Raw genomic sequence first — 22,655 nt, 5'->3', positions numbered from 1 at the left:
TCACCGAGTTTCTGCACGTGTATAGAGCTACACCACATGCAACTACAGGAACATCACCTTTTCAGCTCATGTACGGAAGGAAGAAGAGAACAAAGCTCACTATCCAGCTAAAACTCACCGCTGTTCAGGATAAAGAACTGAGAGACAGAGTTGCAAAGAAACAGTTACACATGAAGAAATACACGGACAACAAAAGAAGTGCCAAGATTCCTAAACTGCACCCGGGGAGCCTGGTGCTGGTGAGAAATCCACTGCACACAAAGAAAGGAAGGTCCAAGTTCAGTGAACCTCTTAAAGTGATAAAACAGAAGGGACATCACAGCTACACATTGACGGACGGGAAGACTTGGGATTCTTCACGCCTTTCTGTGCTGCCGGAGACCTTTACTCCTATAGCAGAAGAACCAGGGCCTTCAGAACCTGCTACAAGTGACAACATGCAGAAGAGGAGCCAACGAAATAGAAAACAGCCAGCTTGGACCAGAGATTATGTCACTTGAACATATGCAGTACGGGTTTGAAAAAAAAACTAAAAAAGATGTTCTGCCAATTGTCATGTGAACTTACATGCAGGTTATAATGTTCTGCTAAGTGTTGTGTGAAGTTATATGCATGTTATAATAACTACATAAGAGGTTGATATGTTCAGGTTATAACAAAGGATCTTACACGGTGTGAGAAAAAAAAGAAAATAACACTTTGATTATACCCCACATTATTTGTTGATAAGTGTTACGCTTTTAAGAAAGGGGGAAAATGTTGAGTTCTGAAAGTTCATCCTTCTCCGGCCAGTAGGGGGCATAGTGGGACTGTTTTGACTTTAGAGCGGCCAGGAAGAGGAGAGGAGACGAAGAAGTGTGTGTAGAGCTGAATGGGCGCCGACATTAAAGAAGGTAACAACGTAAACCTCTCTCCAGTGATCCTTTAAGTGTTTTATGTCCTACAAACACAACATACCTCAATACTTATTATTTCACTATTACTTTACTTAGCTTAATAATCTATGTATCATATGTAAATGGTAAATGGACTCGATTTTATATAGCGCATATTCACCACACTGAAGCAGTCTCAAAGCGCTTTACATATCAGCTCATTCACCCAATCACTCTCACATTCACACACCAGTGGGACGGGACTGTCCTGCAAGGCGCTAGTCGAACACTGGGAGCAACTTAGGGTTCAGTGTCTTGCCCAAGGACACTTCGACACATAGTCAGGTACTGGGATCGAACCCCCGACCCCTCGATCAGGTGACGACCCACTACCACCGGTGTTACATAATCCTACATTTCCCATGAACACCTTATTGTGTTGTGTAAAACAACAATTGGCTACATGCTCACGTTAGCGTGATTGTTATGGTTTGGTATCAGAAGACAAACGGAACGACGCAAAACAAACAATAGGATCTGAAATTAAGTTGTAAAATTAGTTAGAAAAAAACAAACGTGGAGTTTTTTATCGAGTGTTGAAAAACCTGAACTGCAAAAAAAGGAAGGCTGCTGCTGACACGGGGGAAAATGAAGATGAGAGAATCTGAAAAGAAGAAGAAATTGAGGAGTTTCAATACTAAATGGACGTCAGGTTATGAGTGGCTGGTATTCCACCATTTGTTCACCTTTAAAATGAGCACTATACAGTTTGTTTACATTTGAAGAGCATGCACGTTAGTAAAACAAGTTTTCTCTACAGTACATGTAATTCTTAGTACTGCTTACTTCTATTCTGTCTAACTTCAGTGTTCCAGGGATTCAATTTTCATCTGAGTTAAGTTTGTTTAAGTTGTGAAAATATACTTCATAAAAGGTTCACTTCTCCGACACATCCAAAGTTCCATAATGCACCCTTTAGGCATTGTTACAACATTGTTTTTAAATTAAATGTTTGTTACTACCATTTTATTTTATTTCTGCAAACAACTAAAATAAAAACAATTGAAAAAAACACGAATGTCTACATTTATTCTGTGGCTCATAATGTTGTTTATTTTTGCTAGAAAAAACTTGGCTGGTGGAAAATCTGGTTGCTGGTAACTTTAAGAATCTACTAGCCATGCTGGCTGGTTATCTAAAAAGTTAATTTAAAGCCCTGATCATAATGTAACTTTTTGCTCATCTTGGGGTCAAGAATACATGTGACAAATTTTGTATGAATCGGACACACCCGCCGGTCGTACGGTTCCATCGCATTTTAATGCGCGCGCATTTTTTTACCATTTTTTTTTTCATTGTGCCAAATAATCAAATTTTTCAGCAGGCCTGAGGTGTGTACTAATTTTAGTGAGACTTTGAGCATTCTCAGAGGGTCAAATTAGCGAACAAAGGGGATTTTAGAATAATAATACAAACAATTACAATAGGGTCCTTCTGGCCATTCTGGCCTTCAAACCCTAATAATACAAATCACACACAAACAAAATATACAAAATGACACTAGAAACACACAAATTGACACAGGAAACACACAAAATGATGATGATATAAATGATCTTGATTAGAACATGAACTAAAAAAAACAAGGATAATTCTCCTTGTCCCACATCAGGAGGGAGATGACCATAAATTATAAAAACTATTAAAATAACTATCCAGGAGGCACTAAATACTGTTTCTTTTCATTTATTTACAAAATGAGATTCTTTAAAATGTGTGTTATCACTCATTCATTCCAATGAGGTAGTTGGACATAAGGGGGTACTTGGATTCAGAAATGAGTGAAAGGGGATACTTGAGCCAAAACAGTTTGAGAGCCATTGGTATATACTACATTTGTTCTTGCTTATTTATGGGTATTGTGGCTGTAAATGTGGTTAGTGTGAAAGCAGTTATGTAACTGCAATTTGCCTTACTTATTTGTTCAAAGAACAAAAAAGTAAGAAACATACACAAAACCTGTTTTTGGTGTATGTCTATTTTGGAGTTGTAGCCACCCCCTGGAGAAAAATGCACCACCTGCCACTGATTACCAGTCTGTTTATCACCTATGGTGCATCTGTCTCTTGCCTGCCTAAATCCTCCAAGTTATAAACATCATTAAAGCAAAAAGTTTTAGTCAGAAATCAGAAATGGTAACCTTTAGATTAATTTTGACAATGTAGTTAGGATGCTTAATGAGCACCAACCAGCATATTGTGTATTGTTAAGCACTATATCAATGAAGTCTTAAATGGTAACAAAGGGACTTAAAAGTTAATCGTTCCAATATGTCTTACTGTTTTTTCAGTGTCTCCACAGATTTCTTCTCCATCTCAAGTCGAGCAGCAACCTGCTTCTTCACTTTGGCCTCAAACAGCTCAGCACCTCTTTAACAGGGAGAAGGAGACTTGATCAATGTGTTGTTCAACCAACGGATTAGTTTATGGGCATAAACTGGAGGAGGGAACACAGACCTGGAGGCTAAGACTTTAGAGGACTTGAGATCAGACACAACGTAGAGGAAGTAGTAGCTGAGGAAGACCCTTCTCTGTGCGAGAAGGACAGTGAAACAGATTGCATCCCACACGATACCTGCCTCACCTGCTGGCAACTCACAGTCATTGTCAGGTTCCGCTGAAAGGAAACAGAGCTTTTGATAATGTCAATCAAACAATTATCCTTTTTCTTTACTTATTTTGGGCAATACTCTCTCTTGTCTTTGGAGAAGACTTTTAGATTGTGTGTTCTATTTCATCCCTGCTGACCGCCATTGTATACCAACAATGTCACCCGTGATCCCTGGATGACCCGGAGGAAGTTTATATCTTCAGGTATTACTCCAGGGTACTTTCCTTTTTTTCTTCTCACGAGTAGTTGCTGGAATACAGTGCATACAAGCTGCAGTTGCTAGTAGCTCCGTGACCGTGGTAGGTCGGAGCAGCGTGCATTCGCCCTCCAGGAGCTGCGACCGTGAGTGTTTGGGAAGCGGTAGTTTTACCCATTAGCAATCTCTGTTGGCACAGACCGCGTTAGCGCTGCCTCCCCCAGCATATGGTTTGTGTTTGGTCCCGAGGACACACGCTGACAAGGTAAGTAGCCGCTTATTCGGCAGATCAACGGTTGTCTTGTCGAGATTGTCGGTGATGGCTGCGTTTGAGCTGCCTACTCCCGAAATTTAAGTTAGCCGACTTTATTTGTTTGCTGGTGGGTCGTGTGCGCACGCCCGGAGCCCAGTGTGAATTTGTTTACATTAGCTTCACCGGCTGAGCTAATATCATCTTCTGTTAAAGAGCCCAGTTCGGGTGAGGACCACAGTACAGTCTTTTTTTTTAAGTATATTTGGGCCTCTACTGTGCTCCCTTCCCCAGTATACGGTCCCTATACTCGCCCAATCTACGGCGTCCGCGCTAAGGCTAAGCCGAGGAGTGCACGGTGATACCGGACAGGCGGCGTACGCGCCCCCTCCCTTTGTTGAGCTAGAATACCTGTGTTGAAATCAGTGACTTCTCAGTGCAGCTACGATGGATGGCTCTCATATCTGCACATCCTGTGGGGTTTCTTTACAGCCAGAGGATGGCCACAACCTATGCCCCGCATGCCTTGGTCCTGAGCACCTGCGGGAGGCGCTGTCAGGCAATCCCTGCATGAACTGCAGCTACTTGCCTCGGGCGGCCAGGGTTGCCAGGTTGGCAGGGGTGGAAGCTTAGTAGCCGTAGTCAACCTCCCCCCAGGCCAGCCACCTCCGACCCGTCAGACACGCTCCAAGAGGCGGGCAGAGGCCCTTCCAGGAAGAGAACGAAGTCTGACCATAGTGGGTTATCATCTAAAGTCGAGCAGCTGTCTGCTGAATTGGCTCAGATGAGATCCCTGCTGGCTGACAGCCAGCCGGTTATTCCCCTGGTGACGTCCCCCAATGCCAACGCTGCTGCCCGAGGAGGATACACTCTCTTTGGCTGCTTCGGCTAGCCATTTCTGGGATTATGGGGAGAATTTGGATTTCGGCTCCCTGGTGTCTGAGCAGTGCTCCCACTCCTCGGATCAGAGTTCAGGGGCCGAGGTAGAAGACAACATGGGAAAGCATGGGAAACTCCCTGTCACACCTAATGTTGGCCCTCTCAGCCTCACTGCAGGAGGGCAGTGTACATGCCGATGCCGTTACCTTCTGTGATGCCTCATTGGAGGCTTTTGGGCTTATGTCTAGAGAGCTTGGGCGAATAATGTCCATCTTAGTCCAAGCTCGTCGTCAGGTTTGGCTGTCCCAGTCGAACTTAAAGGAGGCAGCCAGGAGAATGCTGTGAGGGAGATATTTGGTCCAGTAGCCCAGGAAGCGCTAGAACGAACCATCCGGGGGCAAACCTCCTCCTGATAGACCCCCGGCTGTTTTTCGCACTCACGTGCCGCCGACAACTCACTCCACTGGTTGACGTGATGCCCAGTGTCCCGCACGGAGACCAGATTTTCAGGGCTCTGCTCGCCTGCCCCCCAGACGATTTCGAGCTCCAGTGCCTTTCCACCATCCCACTAGGGCGACGAGGGGCCAGGGGGGCAGAGATTGAGGCCTTGGGGCCGGCGATCCCATATTTTTTGCATCAGCAGCTCCAACAGTGGGCTACTCATGCTTCAGACCCGTGGGTGTTTGCCACCCTAACCTATGGGTACAAACTTCAATTTCGCCGCCGGCCCCCCACGTCCGGCTGGGTCAGAATGACATCCATCAGCGACCCAGCAAAGGCTCTCGCATTAGACCAAGAGCTGTCTGCCCTCCTGGCCAAGGGCGCCATCGAGCCTCAGGTCACAGAGGGTTCTACTCAATATACTTTTTAGTGTCAAAAAAGACAGGCGGATTCCGCCCAATCCTAGACCTCAGAGGGTTGAACAAATTTCTGAAGGTCATACCTTTTCACATGCTGACCATAGCAGATGTCCTCAGAACGGTGGCTCATGGGGACTGGTTCACATCGATAGACCTCAAGGGCGCGTACTTTCACGTCCCAATTGCTCAGCAACACAGGCCTCCACTGCAAGTCATCAGTGGCACGCCCTGTGAGCAAAGACTCAGCTTGCTAGTGCCAACTAGATCCCAGGCGAATTCCCTAGTAACCACTACCTCAAGCTGGCTCTATAATTCACACTATCACCCCGGCTAGCTTTCCAGTACTCTCTAGCTTCCAGGCTACTTTCCTAGTGCCCTCTAGCTCCCAGGCTAGTATCCTAGGATTGGCTGATTTTTCATGATGATTTACGTCCTTCCTTACCCTATGGTTAGACGCTAAAATCTCTGTTATAAATCTTACAGAAAGTGTAACTGTGTCCCATCTTGATGCTCTTGAGGAAGATAAACTCTCTGTACCATTTTCCAAGGTACTTACACGAGTTCTTTGTTTTTTTTTGCGGAACCGTCTTCTTACGTTCATTCATCTTTCTTCTGTGATGTTTCCGGGTTTGTTCCTGCTGTCGGTACTAGTCTTGTGAGAATTGCCACCCAGGCTTTTTAGGTGGCAGTTTTTGCGAGGCTAGTGACAGCGTTCAGTTTAGACAGGCAGAAGAAGGTTTTAAAAGACAGGATATTTGCGGGAAAATACTAATGCAGGACAATGGCGGGAAAGAGGGGTAAAATACGGGGGTTTCCCGGCCAAAACGGGATACTGGACAGGTATATTCCCCCTTTCCTTTTCTCTCTCATGGCCTGACCCACTGGCCCATCGGGGAAATCGACGGGGAAGGTCTTCTTTTTTTGAGTAAAGAGAATCATGGGAGTCCAGAAAATGAGGCCAGTGTGTTACATCAATAATGGCTGTAGTATTCCTTACGTTTCTACGTCATATGTCTTCTGTACCATCTGTTTTACATTTAAGCCTGAGGGGCACCAGGCACAGAGGGCCACCATTATCGAATTATTGATAGGTTGTTCTTCTCTAATCTATTACAAAGACAGCAGAACCATTCTTCTCTGATGTATGAGCTAATGTTAAAGAGGAAAACCAGATGTTAGATGACATATCACTGAAGTATATAGGCACTAGCCTGACCAGACGAGCTCAGAGCTGCTTCTGACCTTGCAGCCATGGTGTCTGTATCTGACATTTTAATAATGTAATAATAAAAGTAATATTTATATCATGGTGTTGTCAGCTGAGAATTCTTCAACCTCTTCACATCATCATTTAATAAAGGGAAATTCACAACAAAGGTGATGAACACAGTCTACTTAATTAACTGACAATGTCAACCCACTATATAGATCAGTTTTTTTTTTATAGAATGAAATGTTAAAAGGGTTTTTTTCTCTCTTATACACACACTTACGGACATCATAGCCTTTGATCGTGCAGAACATGCTAAAAGCCTGAATTAACCAGCAGCCGTTTTTCAGCAGACTTTCCAAGTACCCACAGGAGCCGAGCTGACAAGGCAAAGAAAACAATCAACAGCACAGAGAGGCTTTTTAAGCTGCACTTCTACAACCCATCTGTATAAATGATGCGGCATGATTGACAGAGAAGTGACTTACAGACAGCAGGTTCTTCATGGCTATCACAAAGCAGGTGTAGCCAATGAGCCAGTCCCACAGTCGCAGAATGTATCTGACTGGCTGTATCAGCACACTGCCTCCAAAGAGCATGAAATAGAAACAGGCCACCAGGTAGCCCAGGTGAAAAATGTTGATCCGGGTAGTGCCGGTGATGAAGATAAGGCAGAGCACCAGCCAGAAGAAGTAGCTGAACACGAACACCTTCACCATGTCCAGATGGCACCTGAGGACCAGAAGAAAGAAAAACAAAAAGCATTGCAAGAGTAAAAACAATGCAGACCATACAAATTAACCAGGCATGGTTAGACATGGTCAGTTGTATTTATTGCTGCTAAATACAACTGAGGGTCATACATCAAAACCATAAAAATGGAAACTACAGATGAAAACTAAACTGTGGCTACAATCTGCCACATTTATGCATTTACTTGTTACATATACAGTATACAGTATCAATGTACACTGTTCCTTGTCACAAATAAATAAACGAATTAAATCCAAGCAAAAGTGACTAAGGAGACAGGAAATTTTGATAAAAGATAACTTTTTACTTTTTCCAAAAGTCTGAAATAGATTGAGATACATTTCAAAGTATGCACCAATGAAAAATAAAGAGATAATCTACAGCCAGGATGTCTTTAAAAAAAGTTGCCTACCTTGTCTCTGGTAGGCCCTGACACTCTGTTGCTTTGGTTTGAACACTCACACAAGTGTGCACTGTTTTCACATGACCTTAAGATCACGAAGCAGAGTTTGTCTGCCCTGTGATATATGGCTAAATCATGTTTGTACCAGACTCCTCTTTTTACAGAAGAGGGCCTAGCCATGCAAATAACTGTTTTTGCTTTTTTACTTTTCAAGACAGAAACTTGCTTCTACTACTCACCTGAGTGTGAGCTGTGTTTGCAGGAACAGCAGGCCTGCTAAACTTTACTTGTGACTGTAAATAGAATAAACTACACTAAGAAACAGAATCACTAATGTCATCTGTCCTCAGAGCTATTCAATTAAAAGAAAGTAGAGAAAAACCTTGTGCTGCAGATTGGCTGGCTTTTGAGAACAAGATGGAATATAGCAACATTCTCCAGAGGATTACTGAACTAGAGACAAGGAGGTAAATGGATATTGTGGAATTTATGGAAAGGAAACTATGCCGCTGTTTCGAAGGGTTAGGTTTAGCTTAGTTTATTTACTGTTTCGGGGGTTAAAATGGTGATCTTGACAGGGGTTTAAGGCTTGCCATGACCTGTGTAAGATATGGAAATTCTTTCAAGATCTATTGACTTCTCATCAGTTCTTTAGTGATGTGCACAAGTTTCAGGCCTCTATGAGGATTCATCCTGGAGCTAGAGGCTAAAATGTGAGTCCCTTAAATTTGATTACAAATATTTTTTTGATTAACAATAGCAGATTTACTGTGGGCTTTAGAGTAATGGCTTCAAGATATTTTTTGTGCAGCTTAGATGATCCTATAAGTCTGTAAATTTTGGAATGTCTAGTAAATGGACTTGATTTATATAGCGCTTTATAACCACACTGAAGCAGTCTCAAAGCGCTTTACATATCAGCTCATTCACCCAATCACTCACATTCACACACCAGTGGGACAGGACTGCCATGCAAGGCGCTACGCAACCACCTTGCCCAAGGACACTTCGACACATGGTCAGGTACTGGGATCGAACCCCCAACCTCTCAATCAGAAGACAACCCTCTACCACCTGAGCCACGGTCGCCCTCCACCTGAGCCACGGTCGTGAGAGGCTGCTCATTGAAAAAGTTCAAGAGGGTGCTACATAGCCAATTTAAAAAACATTTTTACAAAAATGGTATGAAATTTGAGGTTTCAGAACCCTTAACATACATGGCAGGTTTCCACACTTGGAAACATTTCTAACTACTCCAATTGAGACATTCCATTTTTTGGCGAATGGCGCTCTTCCACAAGTGTGTTCCGTAAAATCTCAATATCTTCCTGACAAATGATCATCTCCTTGTCCAGACCATTTCTGAACACAAATGGGAAGTACGTGTTGCAAACTGTAACCACAATGCATAGCAGAATCAAAAAAGTGCTTTTCTATCACCACCAGGGGGCAGTAAGATTTGTTGTGTGAATTGTCATGTTATTGCGTGGAACGCGTTTCTCGTTCTACACATGACTTTGAGTTTTGGTTGAATGAGTTTTGGGTGTTATTCAAAATTTCCAGTTCTAAAATTGAAGAAAATTTTGCATTGTCAGCCATGTCGCCGCAGGGGTTGGAACTCCCGCCACCTGCGGTCACAGATTTTGGCACAATACCGAACAAAAGTGTTTATTGTTATGTGCAAAGTAAAGAAACATGTTTCCCTACTTTGCTCACCACACAGGATGCCACAAATTAACTTGCTAAATGGATTCCTCTGGACTGTAGACCACTATTAGTGGTAGAAGATAGGGGGTTAGAAAATGTGCTACAGATAGCAACGTGTGATCCAACTTTCCAGCTGCCATACAGAAAAACCATTTCAAGTAACAAGATCAAGTAAAATTGGATGCATTTAGCTAAATTCGTGGCTCTGACGGGATCATCGAACCTTCGTTAGTGATTCGATAATTGTTGATAAATGTTATGCAGTTAAAATGTGATTAATTCGATGAATTAATTAAAAAGCCCCGAGTTAATTGGATTTTTTTTTTTTTAAATCAAGTCCCACCCCTAATAATAATACATTGCTTTTTAGTCATGCTTGAGGAGACAGAAGCTGATCACATCAAAACAAGAGAATAGCCACAACAACTCTACTGATAGATGTGACAATTTCCGTGACCCAACAAAATAGTGGTTCCAGTCATTCCGGTGGCACAACTTGGCTGAAGTCCGTGAGTAACTGCAGATTATAGCCACCATCACCATCACTGCACTGCGGTAAACAAATCCCTTTTAAGAGTGTCATCCCTGCATTGGGGAGATTATTACAGGAAAACTATAATTTATTCATTTGACCAGTTTTGGTTTTTTATATTTACTTAAACAACAACTATGTTTAATATTATTTGCACCGAAACTTAAAAAATGTGATGGAAATGATCCATATTGTGTTAAATTGTTGTGAATCCAAGCCCTTTTTTGTGTTGTTATGAAATAATTCAATCCGTTTTTTGTATATTGACCTGTTAATATAACATTATGGAAAACAATAAAGCCTTAAAATATCACAACTTTTGTTGCAATTTTTTTTTTTCACATCTGCCACAAAATCAGGTATTTTAGGCTTCCACAATCACACAAATTGGCTGTGAAATACTTTAGGCATTGATAAATGTATTCAAGGCGCTATAATATAAAGGGATATTGTTTAGCATAGTGGTGTTAAAAAGAGATTGTTTCCATGTGGATTGTAGTGGGCCGGTCTGGACCAAAAAGTCCAGGGCAAAATTTTTGTCCCAGTTCATCCCTGCGTAGGATTATACTAAATAACAAATTGTTAAATAACTGTAACAGGTGATGTGATACTGTAGTTCATGTTTAATATATTTTGCCTTTGAAAAAAGGCAGATGTTATGATTGAATGTTATAAGCCAGGAAGCAACATTGATTATTTGTCGTCACACTAAAAGGAGTAGAGTAGGAATGTAAGAGGCATGTGTGTGTAGCAGAGTAAGCTTGACAATACAGTACCATATTTTTCGGACTATAAGGCACACCGGATTATAAGGCGCACTATCAATGAATGGATCTGACCGGGTCTATTTTTATACATAAGGCGCACCGGACTATAAGGCGCACCGGTTTGTTGTTGTTATTATTATTTTTATTATTTTTATTAAGGCTCATTAAGCGAAACAAAACAGTCGGATAAGTCAAACTTTAGTCAACTCATTTACAATAACTCTCAACATTGTTCAGGTTTAACACATAAAATACAGAACATTACACCCACTTTTTAGTTCCATATTTTGAAGCACAGTACAGGTACATATCACTCCACGAGGCGCCTGACTACGGGTAGCCCTAAAGCGCCAAAAATCCATCAAGCGGTGCGGTTTCATAGTTTACCAAAGTTGTACCAAAACATTTTGACATATTAATTTCATACATAAGGCGCACCTGATTATAAGGCGCACTGTTGATTTTTGAGAAAATTAAAGGATTTTAAGTGCGCCTTATAGTCTGAAAAATCCGGTACTTGCTGTTCTCAACTCTGTCTCATCCTTGGAACACAAACATAACACTGCACATGGTTAGTCACCATGTAATTATGTAATATGTTTATGTATATTCTCATTGTTAGAAATGTAACTGTAATGGTTGGACGTGTGCAAAAACAAAAAGAAAACATAGGAGAACGGTCAAATATGTAACCACTCTTGACACAGTTAGCACTGCTGACCTGCAGTCTAGAAAGTTATCCACTGGTATGAACAGGTTGAAGGAACAGGGATCCAGACTGCGGCTGATCTCCACATTGTCTCCAGCCAGCAGTCGAACAGTAGCTCTGTTCTCCTCCTCAAACACCTGCCATTGCAGAGATGAGCAGAGTAACAGCAGATGGTCATCTGAAGGGAGCACCACAGAGATAGGATAGGATTTAACATAAGTGAGTTACACCTAAGTGGGTCACAATGTCAATGAAGGAAAATGTGAAAATATACTATACAGAATATAAAGGAGGGATTGGGTCTCATGGCAAAGTCCGGCAGGTAAAACCATTTGATAACATTGGAGGCCAAAGGCTGGGCAGCAGTTCTCCAGGGGTAATCTGAACAGCAAACAGGAGGAGTCACTGAATAGGAGAACGAACTACTCACAAGTCACAACTCAAGTTTGATGACTACAGCATTTTGACTTCTGAGATTCTGTCTAAAAATAGAAGTCATACATTAATGCATTGTAAACAGTTATACACTTCATACCAACACAGAGAGCAGGTGGGATGCCAATGCAGAGCAGATACTGCAGCACCATGAGGCCTGCAGTGAAACAGCAGTATCTAGGCCACACCTCTCCGATTGCCTTTCTGCGCCGCCTCAATAGAACAGCTAACAGCGCGAAGGAATGAAGCACAGCATAGAAGTCCATCCTCTGGCCAATCACATTGACAGCTACAATCAAGGTGATCTAAGGACAGGAGTGCATGCACAACAAAAGATGTATACAGATACACAAACTCCAACAAAAAAAAAAATGTTTCCGTTCAGTAACTATACCTCAAGTCCAAATTTGTAGTAACCAAAGTTGATGAAGTACTTAATGCAGGGCAGGATGCCATAGTCAAGGTGCTGCCTTGTGATGCCGTGGAAGATAATGCTGAAGGGGGGAGCCTTCAGGGCATTATGGAGACGATGGTAGAGCTGGTGGCGATGGACGGTTGACTCAAATACCAGCAGGCCCAACACCATCAGATGGTTCTAGAAAACATAATTTACACATTAGAAAATATACACTGCAGGATGCAAACATTTTCAAAATTGGTTATTCAATCTGCTAAAGTCAAGCCTCAAATAAATTAGGTTATTGAAACAACGGTTATATTGATATAATCATAATGCAAAGTTTCCAAAACCACAAAGAATTAGAAATCAAATTATGAATTTCAGTAGACATTGTGTTAACAGTTTTATATAGTTTTGATTGTTCCATCAACGCACCCTCAGACATGGGAGGATTTGACCCTCACACTTTCGCAAAGCTCCACACCAATAGACGGGATCAACAGGCTGAATGTAAAGAATGGACCTCCTGAGCAGCTCCTCCAGATTTCCCCTCAGCTCTGCTACCTCCTCCAAAAGTGAGCTATTGGTCAGCAGCAAACCCTGAAAAACCAAAGATTATGGAACTGAGGTGATATAATTTACTGTATGCAATGACTGACAGACAGACAGACAGACAGACACATTTTTCATTTCCAAGATAAATTAATGTTTCCACCAGATTGACAAAAATGTGGACACATGGGAAATGCAAGGTTCTAGAGAAAATTGATTAATTAAACAGAAATATGAAATTAGGAATATGTGTTGAAGAGTCGCATGGTGTGGGGGAGAACTGATTTTTTTCAGTCTTTCTTTGTAGAAGAGCAATGACAGCAGTCTGTAATAGAAATAGGGTCACATTCACAAATGAATGGAGTGCAAACGCTAATAGCACCACAATTTGTACTGTTTTAGCGCTGTATCCTCAGAAGAATTTGCTCTAATGATATACTAATTTTAGCCACTTGAACCCGCAATCGAGGGTAAAGTAAATCGACAGCTACAGTATGTTTTTTGGCTCAGCTCCCTCTTCACCACAACTGACTGGTGCAGAGTCCACATTACTGCAGACACCGCACCAATCCGCCTGTTGATCTACCTCTCTATCCTTTCCACACTCGTAAACAAGACCCAGAGGTACTTGAACTCCTCCACTTGGGGCCAACACTACAGCTTTTTTTCTGTTGAGAACTGTCGACTCGAATTTGGAGTACAGCATAGCCACGCATGCTGATGAATAGCTGACTTAACTGGCGTACCGTAATTTTGTATGAAGTAAAGATTGACAATGACTTGAGATATTTGCAAAATGTTTTCAGGTTTTAGTGTCAATATTAAGTTTTTCTGCAACAAGCAGTGGCTGAAATAACAGGTAATTCATTTTATATAATTTTAAAAGAAGACCTAACCATTTTTTTTTTTTAGATAACAGCAAAGCATAACAACAGGTTTCATGTATTCTGTTTTTTTTTGTTTTTTTTTTTGCAGAAATGCTGTACTTGAATTAAGTTAATAGCAGCATAACCAACTTGGCATCTGCATTGCTTCACCACATGGAATTAAATTCAGAGGGTCCTTATAGTGGGGTCTCCAAACCATCTTCCCCTGGTCAGAATTCTGCAACCTTTACTCTACAAGGAACCGTTTAACCTCATCTCACCTGGATTAAAGTCCTCCTGGAGCCAAAAAAAATACCTTCTCAATGAAGACAATACAGTGAATTAAATTATATACAGTTAAAATTATATAGAATAATGTTTGATTTAATTTGATTTATATTGATTATGTAAATAGAAACTTAAAAACAGTATTTTTTTTAGTTAATGTATTTGAAAGGCTACAAAAAGTAACTTGAAATTGATAACACATGATCATGTGGTCAACATATACTAATTGCTCATTTCTTGCCACACATAAAGCATGCATATTTAACCTGCACATTGGTGGTTAAATTAATCTGTTCTCACACATTTAAAATCTCTATTTTCTACCAGAATAGTGTTTTTGTTGGTTTATTTATCTTACCAGGGATTTAAAACTTAGGGTTAGTCACAGGTGCAAGGAAAGGCAGTGGTCTGTAGATGTTGCAGGAGGTGAAGTAAGAAGGTGCTGAGTCATTTCCCAACGTGATTTATTTTAAGTTAACAAATTGTTATATTTTGATTTTATTTGTCATTAATCATTAATAGCCTTTTTAAAAAATAACTGTATTTCAATACTTTTTTTAATGTTATAGGGAGCCATTGCAAAAGAGTCAAAGGGCCACATTAGGCCCCAGAGCAGCAGGTTGCAGACCCCTGCTCTGGGAGAACCACAGCTGAACATCTGGCCTGGCATCATAGTCCATCAGTTCTGGTCCCTCCATGCTGGTTCTGATTAGCGTGTATGCTCTATCACTGAGCTCAGCACGTTTTTCCTTTTTACTGCTACTCTCAATGTGAGAGCGCTCTCAGTGAAGGGCTCATTATGCCTGGATCTGTTCACGAACCGCACACACTCCAAAGGAGCGCATTGGTGTTTATTCGCATTACCCACAGCCACATTGCGTGGCCGTGCACTGTCTGCTCTCGGTCAAATAATATCTCCCATTCCACAAAGCACATGTGGACTGGTTGGAAAAACTGGTGGCCATACCCGCCTGTCATTACTCAATCTTGTCAGATCTTGGAAGCTAAGCAAGGCCGGGCTATCGGGAAAAAACACACAACAAACATTTTCTTTTCGGCTACAACATAAAAGACCACATGAGAACTGTTTTAATTTTTTTTTTGATTGTAGTTTTGAAGCAGCAGCTCGACAATAACATTGCTCTGCGGATAGGGCAGCGGAGAAGAGAGACAGAACACTGTATATTGGTCAATCAAAGCCTGCGGTTAATGCAACAGCTGTTATACCTCCATTATACAGCACGATGAGTGAAAAATGAACTTCATAATGATCCCTGCATCATTAGTGAAGCTCTGGTGATACATGCCGCAATGAAGCCATTTCATTTCCTGAGGTCCGTGTGTGTGTAAAAATTCTGTGTCAATGCGAATGTCCGCACATTTATGCTTCCATCCATCCACTTTTTTCATTATATTCATGTCTTTTAAGGCTCTTATTAAATAAATAGTCTCAGCTGGAGTTCGGGCAGCCATCCTGGACTATGTTGTCACCAGCGCATCATCGCGGCAAGTCACGCAATGTGCAGCACAACCGGAATTGACTTAAAGCAGAAGTTAGTGTTTACAAGAAAGAGGAAATATTTAATTCGAAATTAAAAACTGAATTAATCAGCCACCTAATTAGGATTTAGGTTTAATTCAAATTTTATTTGCATTAGGAATTAAGTGTTTACAAGGTCAGTTTAAAGAAGATTTAACTTTTATTCAGAATTAAAGAAGAATTAAAGCTCCCATGTAAACATGGCCAATGAGATGCCAAGATGATGATGTTGGCTGCAACAAAATTATCTTTTACTGACTTTGGGAAAAAAAGCATATCAGGAAAATTTTAAATCATTTTACAAAATAAAGAAATACAGGAGGACAGTGACTTAAATTTTCTGGGTATAAATGTTGACCCATAAGTGTGTGCGTTCATGCCATTTTGTCGTTTTAGCATCTTTGCATTTTAGTGCATTGATTATGATATTTTTTGTAGAAGCCCAACTACAGGGACAAAAATATTTTGGAATGGAATTTAGTATTAGCTATAAACTCTTTGTACAAAACATCATTTACATTCATGTAAAATTGCATTGTCCCTATTTGAATAAAATACTATTATATTATAACTCTAAACCACTAAGCTCTAACCCTTACCACCTGTATTCAGATTCAGATACAGAATACCTGTGGGGCAATTCAGTTTCAGTGACATTCCGTCCACGAAACATATATAACATGGGAATACAGAAGATACCGAGGCAGCACCCCGTATCTTAGATGAGAAGTGGAAAACATGAGTTAACACTAACATGTCCAGAGGATGTCATTTGACACCTATACCTTTAAAGTCCAAGCTGGTGTCAGATGGCGGGTGTGAACAACTCAGCTTGTGACCATTGTTATGTTACTGAGGCCACTACTCCCCCCTCAGCTAGGGTGGGGGGGGGGTGGCTGGGTAGGTTCCAGGACACAAAGACCTTTTGTATTCTCCTTTGTGTTTCCCATACAGCAGCTACATAGAAGTTGCAACTTATATTTCAACTTTTGCGACAGAAAGTCGTAAGTAGTGATACTGAGACATCAACACAGTTTGTTTGCATTCTTGGTGAAATTTATTTCTTAGAGATTTTGTGAACATTTCTGGCACTGCCACACCTCCTTTATGCATTTGCCACATGCAAACTTGTCACAACTTTTTCAAACTTTCACTATGGTTCAATACTTCCGCATTGGGTCAAAGGTCAAGAGGGATAATGTCAGCATAACTGATGGTGTAAACAGAGATTTAGATTATTTTTCCCTGTTGAAGCATTGATTCTTTGTGCATCTTGTGCACTTTCTTCAAATTTGTAAAATAATAGCTTAATAAAATAATTCATGGACCTGGTTAGTGAATGGTGGACCTCGTGAATTTACCTTTTTAAAGTGAGAACTCAAACAGTCCTTTTCACACTCGGAAATCTTGCTTAACCATAAATAGCAACAATACATTTTATTTATAAGCACTTTTCAAAAACAATAAAGGTAAATAGTGAAAATACAGGAGCAGGAAACAGGAGCTTGGTTGCTTTATTACTGTTTTTCTTTTTCTAATTTTATTTATTGTGGTTTATTAATTGATCACAACACACATGGCTCATATTAATTTGGCCATTCTTATCCAATAATTCCATATAATGTTATTTGGATTAACAAACATCATCTATGTGGAAGAAACACTGGTTTCTCAACACTGGCCATCATTTACACCAACCCCCAAAGTTTGTCACTGCCCAGCTGCACATTCCGATCGAATGGCTGCATTTACATAAGAGAGGTGGCCCACTGAGTTGCAAATCCGTGTCATTTGGCAACCTCTGGACAGGGCAGCAGGAGTAAGAAAATCTTGGGCATGCTAGTGTTAAGAAGAGGGGAAAAAGGTGGTCCCAAACTGTGCCCTTTTAGGGGCACAATGCGGGATTAAGAAAAAACCTTTTTGGCGCACACAGAAGTGCCAAAAAACACAATTATAACAAAATTAGAAGACATAGCACATGGTCGGGGGAGGGGACTTGTGGAGGGAAGGATTGCAGCCAGCCACTGGGGGGTGCGCATGCAGCCTCTTACAGACGCCTCTCTCACCCCTCCTGCTGCCAATACGTGGGAGGGAGGGGGGGACTGGGGGCCAAAGAAGGTGTTGAAACATGCTCCTGTTCGCTTCATTCTCTACAGTTTAGCCTGTTGTCAGATGATGTGAAACAACTGTTATGGCAATTATTATATTCATCATCATATCATCAAATGTGTGTTCACATGCCCGTAACAGGGGGGCTCACCAGCTTTGCACCACAGAGAGCGACTATTTCATTTTGAAGTCCATCAAACGAACATGAAGTATAATAAAACAAGAGAACAACAAAATCCCAACCATGTTGTTTCCATATATGTGACACTTGAAAAAAAAAAAATGGCAATGAATGAACTGCTGTTAAGACTCGTAAATAGTTCGTACTATGTAGAAAGCTTGTCACCTGAGGTTGCGGCTGCTTATTTAAGGAAACTCATTTTAAGTACAGGTGAACGATTGTGGGACCCATGCAGCATTCCTGTAAATGAGTGGTGATCCGATGTGCGCTCCTGGCTCGATGTTCACTGGCCAGACATTTATACATATCTAATAGAAAAACCCAGTGTATATACAAAAGAAAACCTAAAAGCACTAGGTCTCGAGATGCTTATAACTGTTATGAACGGGCAGGTAGGCGGTCTGCTGTACTCCTGTTACCTAAAGTTTCCGTGTATTTCCGTGTAATTCTGATCAGTTTCAATAGATGAGTTTCCATCTCTACATTAAAGGAGACATATCATGCCTTGAAATCCTTCCTTTTTACATATAAATCATACAGTTGTGGTTTATATGAAGCAGAACTGCAATGCTTAGGTCTGAATTCCTGGGTTTCTACATCCAACAACCAAACATTTTGATTTATCCTCTCATAACTCCGGCATCCTTGAGCTTGGACTACAAAATCGCAGCAAGAAATAAAAATGGCGGATTGCTTGAAGTGTTGGGCCTGGACTCGATCTCCTAAGTTGGCAGTTCCGCTGCAAATACTGTGACGTTATTGTTCAAAAAATGTAATAGAGAATAGAAAAATCGAAACAGATTGCAAAATATGACCAAAATAGAATATAAAGATATCAACAGAGCACCTGAAGAGACTAATTTGAACTTTTCTGTAAACACTCTAAATATACAACAAAATGCATTTAAGGGCTAAAAAAGTGGATTGAGCATGATATGTCTCCTTTAAGTCGTCTCCTCACTGTCCCATCTGCATATCAGTCCATTTACAGATTTTCATGGTCACTTTTTACTAAATCCAGACTGAGATAGCGCACCATCGCCTCAGCAGTCCTCCGGTTGTTTTGCACAGAGCCTGTGCTCATGCACCTAATTTAGTATGCAATCAGTGAGAATGAAATCAATAAATGTAGTTGCAGACATGCTAAAATTATGTTTTTGTGGGTGCAAAGACAATAAAAAATACTTCAGGTGTTAAAATAACCTGTTTTGAATTAATCTCCACAATCAAATATTTTACTTTTTTCCAAAATAGTTGTAGCTACATTCCCACATGCAGTGTATCAATGTGTCTTTAAAGCCACATTTATACATGTATCTGGAATGTTTTTATTATATTTGTTTAATTTTACAGGTTTGATGTATTAACCATTTGAATTGTAGTATCCGTAGCCGAATATTGATAGACGTGTGAGTTTTACTGCATGCCCAATCCTTTTTACTAATATTAGCCTGCAAAACTTCATTCCAGTTGAGTAACTTATGACTTGAGTTTTCGGTTGAATTGGATAATGCCCTTCCTTCACTTATTCTTTATTAACAGTTTTTCTAGTGGAGTAAGGGGGATCTTATTGAGGTTATTTTGATATGTATTCACAAAACTTCTGAATTGCAAGTATTTAAAATAATGTTTTTTGTCCAAATCAAACTTTGTTTTGAGTTCCCCAAAGGACATAAAAACATCCTATTGTGGTCGATAAAAGTTACCAATTGTTTTTCGTTCCTTGAATGCTCAAGTTTTAAATGCTGCATCTGCTCTTCCAGGAATAAAGAGTTGATTACCCCAAACTGGACTAAAATGACTTCATACCAAACCCCTAATGTATGTTTTAGGATAGGATTTTCTATATTTGATAATAGTTTTTTAGTTGTATCAGAATACAGGAATGAAGGCAGCGGTAATTTGAAATTATGAGGCTCCATTTCTATCCAATGCGGATTGTTTTTGTCAGAAAAATAAAATGTCATTGAACGCAGTAGTGCAGCCCAGTAATACTATTGAAAATTAGGGCATTTAGGGCACCTCCTTTCATTTTAATTTGTTTATAACAATTACATTATAGTAACCTTGTCTACCACTTACAAAGCCATTCTGATCTTTATTTATTATGCCAGGAAGGATTTTTTGAAGCCGTCTTGCTCATAGTTTCATATCAATAGCATTGTTATTGTCTTGAGCATCATATAAAGTCTGGTAATAATCCTTAAATGCTTCATTAATATATATTTATTTATTTGATTGGGACAGTGCATGTTAATGAACAAACATGGAATGCATGCATGTAAACATGCCGGATTGTAGCCATAGGCTAATTTAGGTTCGAAGTCCACTATTGTTTGGCCTTTACTTTCAATAGATGTTGTGAATGTTTTAAATTCAAGCTGTTTAATTTGCCATGCTAATAGTTTTCCAGCTCTGTCCAGTTGTTCATAAAATGTCTGTTTCAGTCATAGAAGACCCTGATGCTCTTTTGCTCTTATAAAGACTCTACAAGAGATACAAACCTGAAACCTGAACTATGAGGTCTCTGAGAATTATATTATCATATAATGGTGGTCTCATTTCAGGTCTCCCACATGGGAGGCGAGAGCTCTACCACTGGTCCACCAATGCAATAAACCACAAAATTGCATGTTACCGAGCCTATGTGACATACACGTATACAGTAAATAAGTTTTAAGAAAGGATCTGTCATCTATAATTTAACAAAAAATAAATAAATCTGTCCAAATCAAACCTCTGACAGCAATTCCACAAGCCAGATTTATAAGTATTATAACATAGCTGGAGGCCTGACAGAAAAATAAATGAAATTAATAGATATTGTAAAGTTAATAAGCGAAGTCAAAATAATGTGGAATCCTTCCGATCCAACAGTAGTCATTTTCTCATTTTTAGGACACACGGGTGTCAGGGGTGATTATTGGAAACTGTTAGCTGGCACTGAAACACAGATCACAAGGCTCTTCAGTAACCAAGAAGAAGTTAAATCAGTCTTGACACAGATGTCATTGTCAACCTCATCTTCCACTTCAACAAAACCTGGCAACTACAAAAGGTGTTAGTAAAGCTTGGTAACTGTAAAAACAAGAAAACTGTACCAGTCCACCAGTTAGTTGATTAACTAAACACGGATTTGGTGTCATGTCTCCCAGCAATTCATGCACTAAGCGGGTGTGACAGTACAAGCAAGGTGGGTCCAAAGCTGTCTGGCATGAAAGCTTCCATGGATCTCTCCCTACTGGAAGGGTTGGTGTTGAGGAACTGTCACCATATTAGATAAGTGATGCTAAAACATTCCTTGTGTCTGGATTAAAGGTAAAAGGAGCTCTTAGTGATGTCACTCTTAGAAAAATCCTCCTTTTTCTTAGAATTTTTCCTTGTGAGGCCTAAAAGTGTCTCAAACAGAGAGAAAGACAGAGAGGATGGTGAGATATTCTCCCTATGTTTAACGACAGTGATTGAATAAGACACTACCGGCTTATTATTATTATTATTATTATTATTATTATTATTATTATTATTATTATTATTATTATTATTATTATTAATAATACGTTTCTGGTTTGTTTTTGTTTTTTGCATCATCCATCAAGTCACATTGTAATGTTTTAAACTCTACTTAACAATAAAACTATTCTGATTCGGACATTTCTTGCACTGCGTAACGTAATAGCAGTGTCCATTATGGCGCTTTAACAGCCTTGTATTGTTGCACAATTTGTGTGCCGTAATGTCTGCCCTCGCTTTAATTACACTACCAACTAAATAGGTATTTCTCATGGTTTGGAGTCAATTGTAGGAATAGTGATATTATTCACATGAACTGAGTTTATAGGGGAGACAGTGAGTGTAATAATTACATTCATGTGCACATTTTCATATCTATATACAATCATACAGAATGTGGTAGTAACATATATTGCTTATTTTAATATCAATTACATTGACTTTAGGTTATGAACAAGATTTGTAAATCATATATTCACAGTATAAACTACAACCTTTTGATGGAGTTTCACCTGAAAGATATTCTTTTGTAGAAGTGCACCATTGGTATATATATACATATATATATATATATATATATATATATATATATATATATATATATATATCAGTGATGTGCCGTGACCACTAGGGCTGGGTAGGCACGTTGCAAATCGAGACCACCAATGACAATCTCATATGTTTCTGCTGTCAAGTGTTAATTCAAGTCAAATCAATTTTATTTGTATAAAGCAATTTCCAACAAAGTCATCTCAATGCGCTTATCAAAATATAAAATTCATAATAAGAAAGAAAAAACCCAATAAGATCCACATGAAGAAGTGTTTAGCCATCTAACAAAATCAACATCATAAACACCATTAAAGAAACATAAACAATTATTTAATATAGCCTCCATACTCTCCCAACAAGATATATCTCATGACACGGCAGCACATCTGTTGTTTGTGTTGGAAACACAGA

At 40.0% G+C, this 22,655-nt stretch overlaps 1 protein-coding gene across 1 annotated transcript in view; it reads right to left on the bottom strand.

Moving 5' to 3' along the window:
- The window catches only part of LOC114466762 (piezo-type mechanosensitive ion channel component 2), a 216,453-nt gene that overhangs the window by 116,285 nt on the left and 77,513 nt on the right, over positions 1–22,655 (bottom strand). The window contains 9 exon segments of the mRNA XM_028452478.1: positions 3,215–3,304; positions 3,392–3,551; positions 7,224–7,320; positions 7,429–7,672; positions 11,824–11,989; positions 12,091–12,192; positions 12,347–12,551; positions 12,641–12,841; positions 13,082–13,246. Coding sequence (XP_028308279.1) covers positions 3,215–3,304; positions 3,392–3,551; positions 7,224–7,320; positions 7,429–7,672; positions 11,824–11,989; positions 12,091–12,192; positions 12,347–12,551; positions 12,641–12,841; positions 13,082–13,246 — 1,430 coding nt within the window.

Source organism: Gouania willdenowi, chromosome 7 (assembly GCF_900634775.1).
Source record: "Gouania willdenowi chromosome 7, fGouWil2.1, whole genome shotgun sequence".
Lineage (NCBI taxonomy): Eukaryota > Metazoa > Chordata > Actinopteri > Blenniiformes > Gobiesocidae > Gouania > Gouania willdenowi.
The sequence above is the reverse complement of the archived record's forward strand: the minus strand, read 5'-3'. Positions and strand labels throughout refer to the sequence as shown.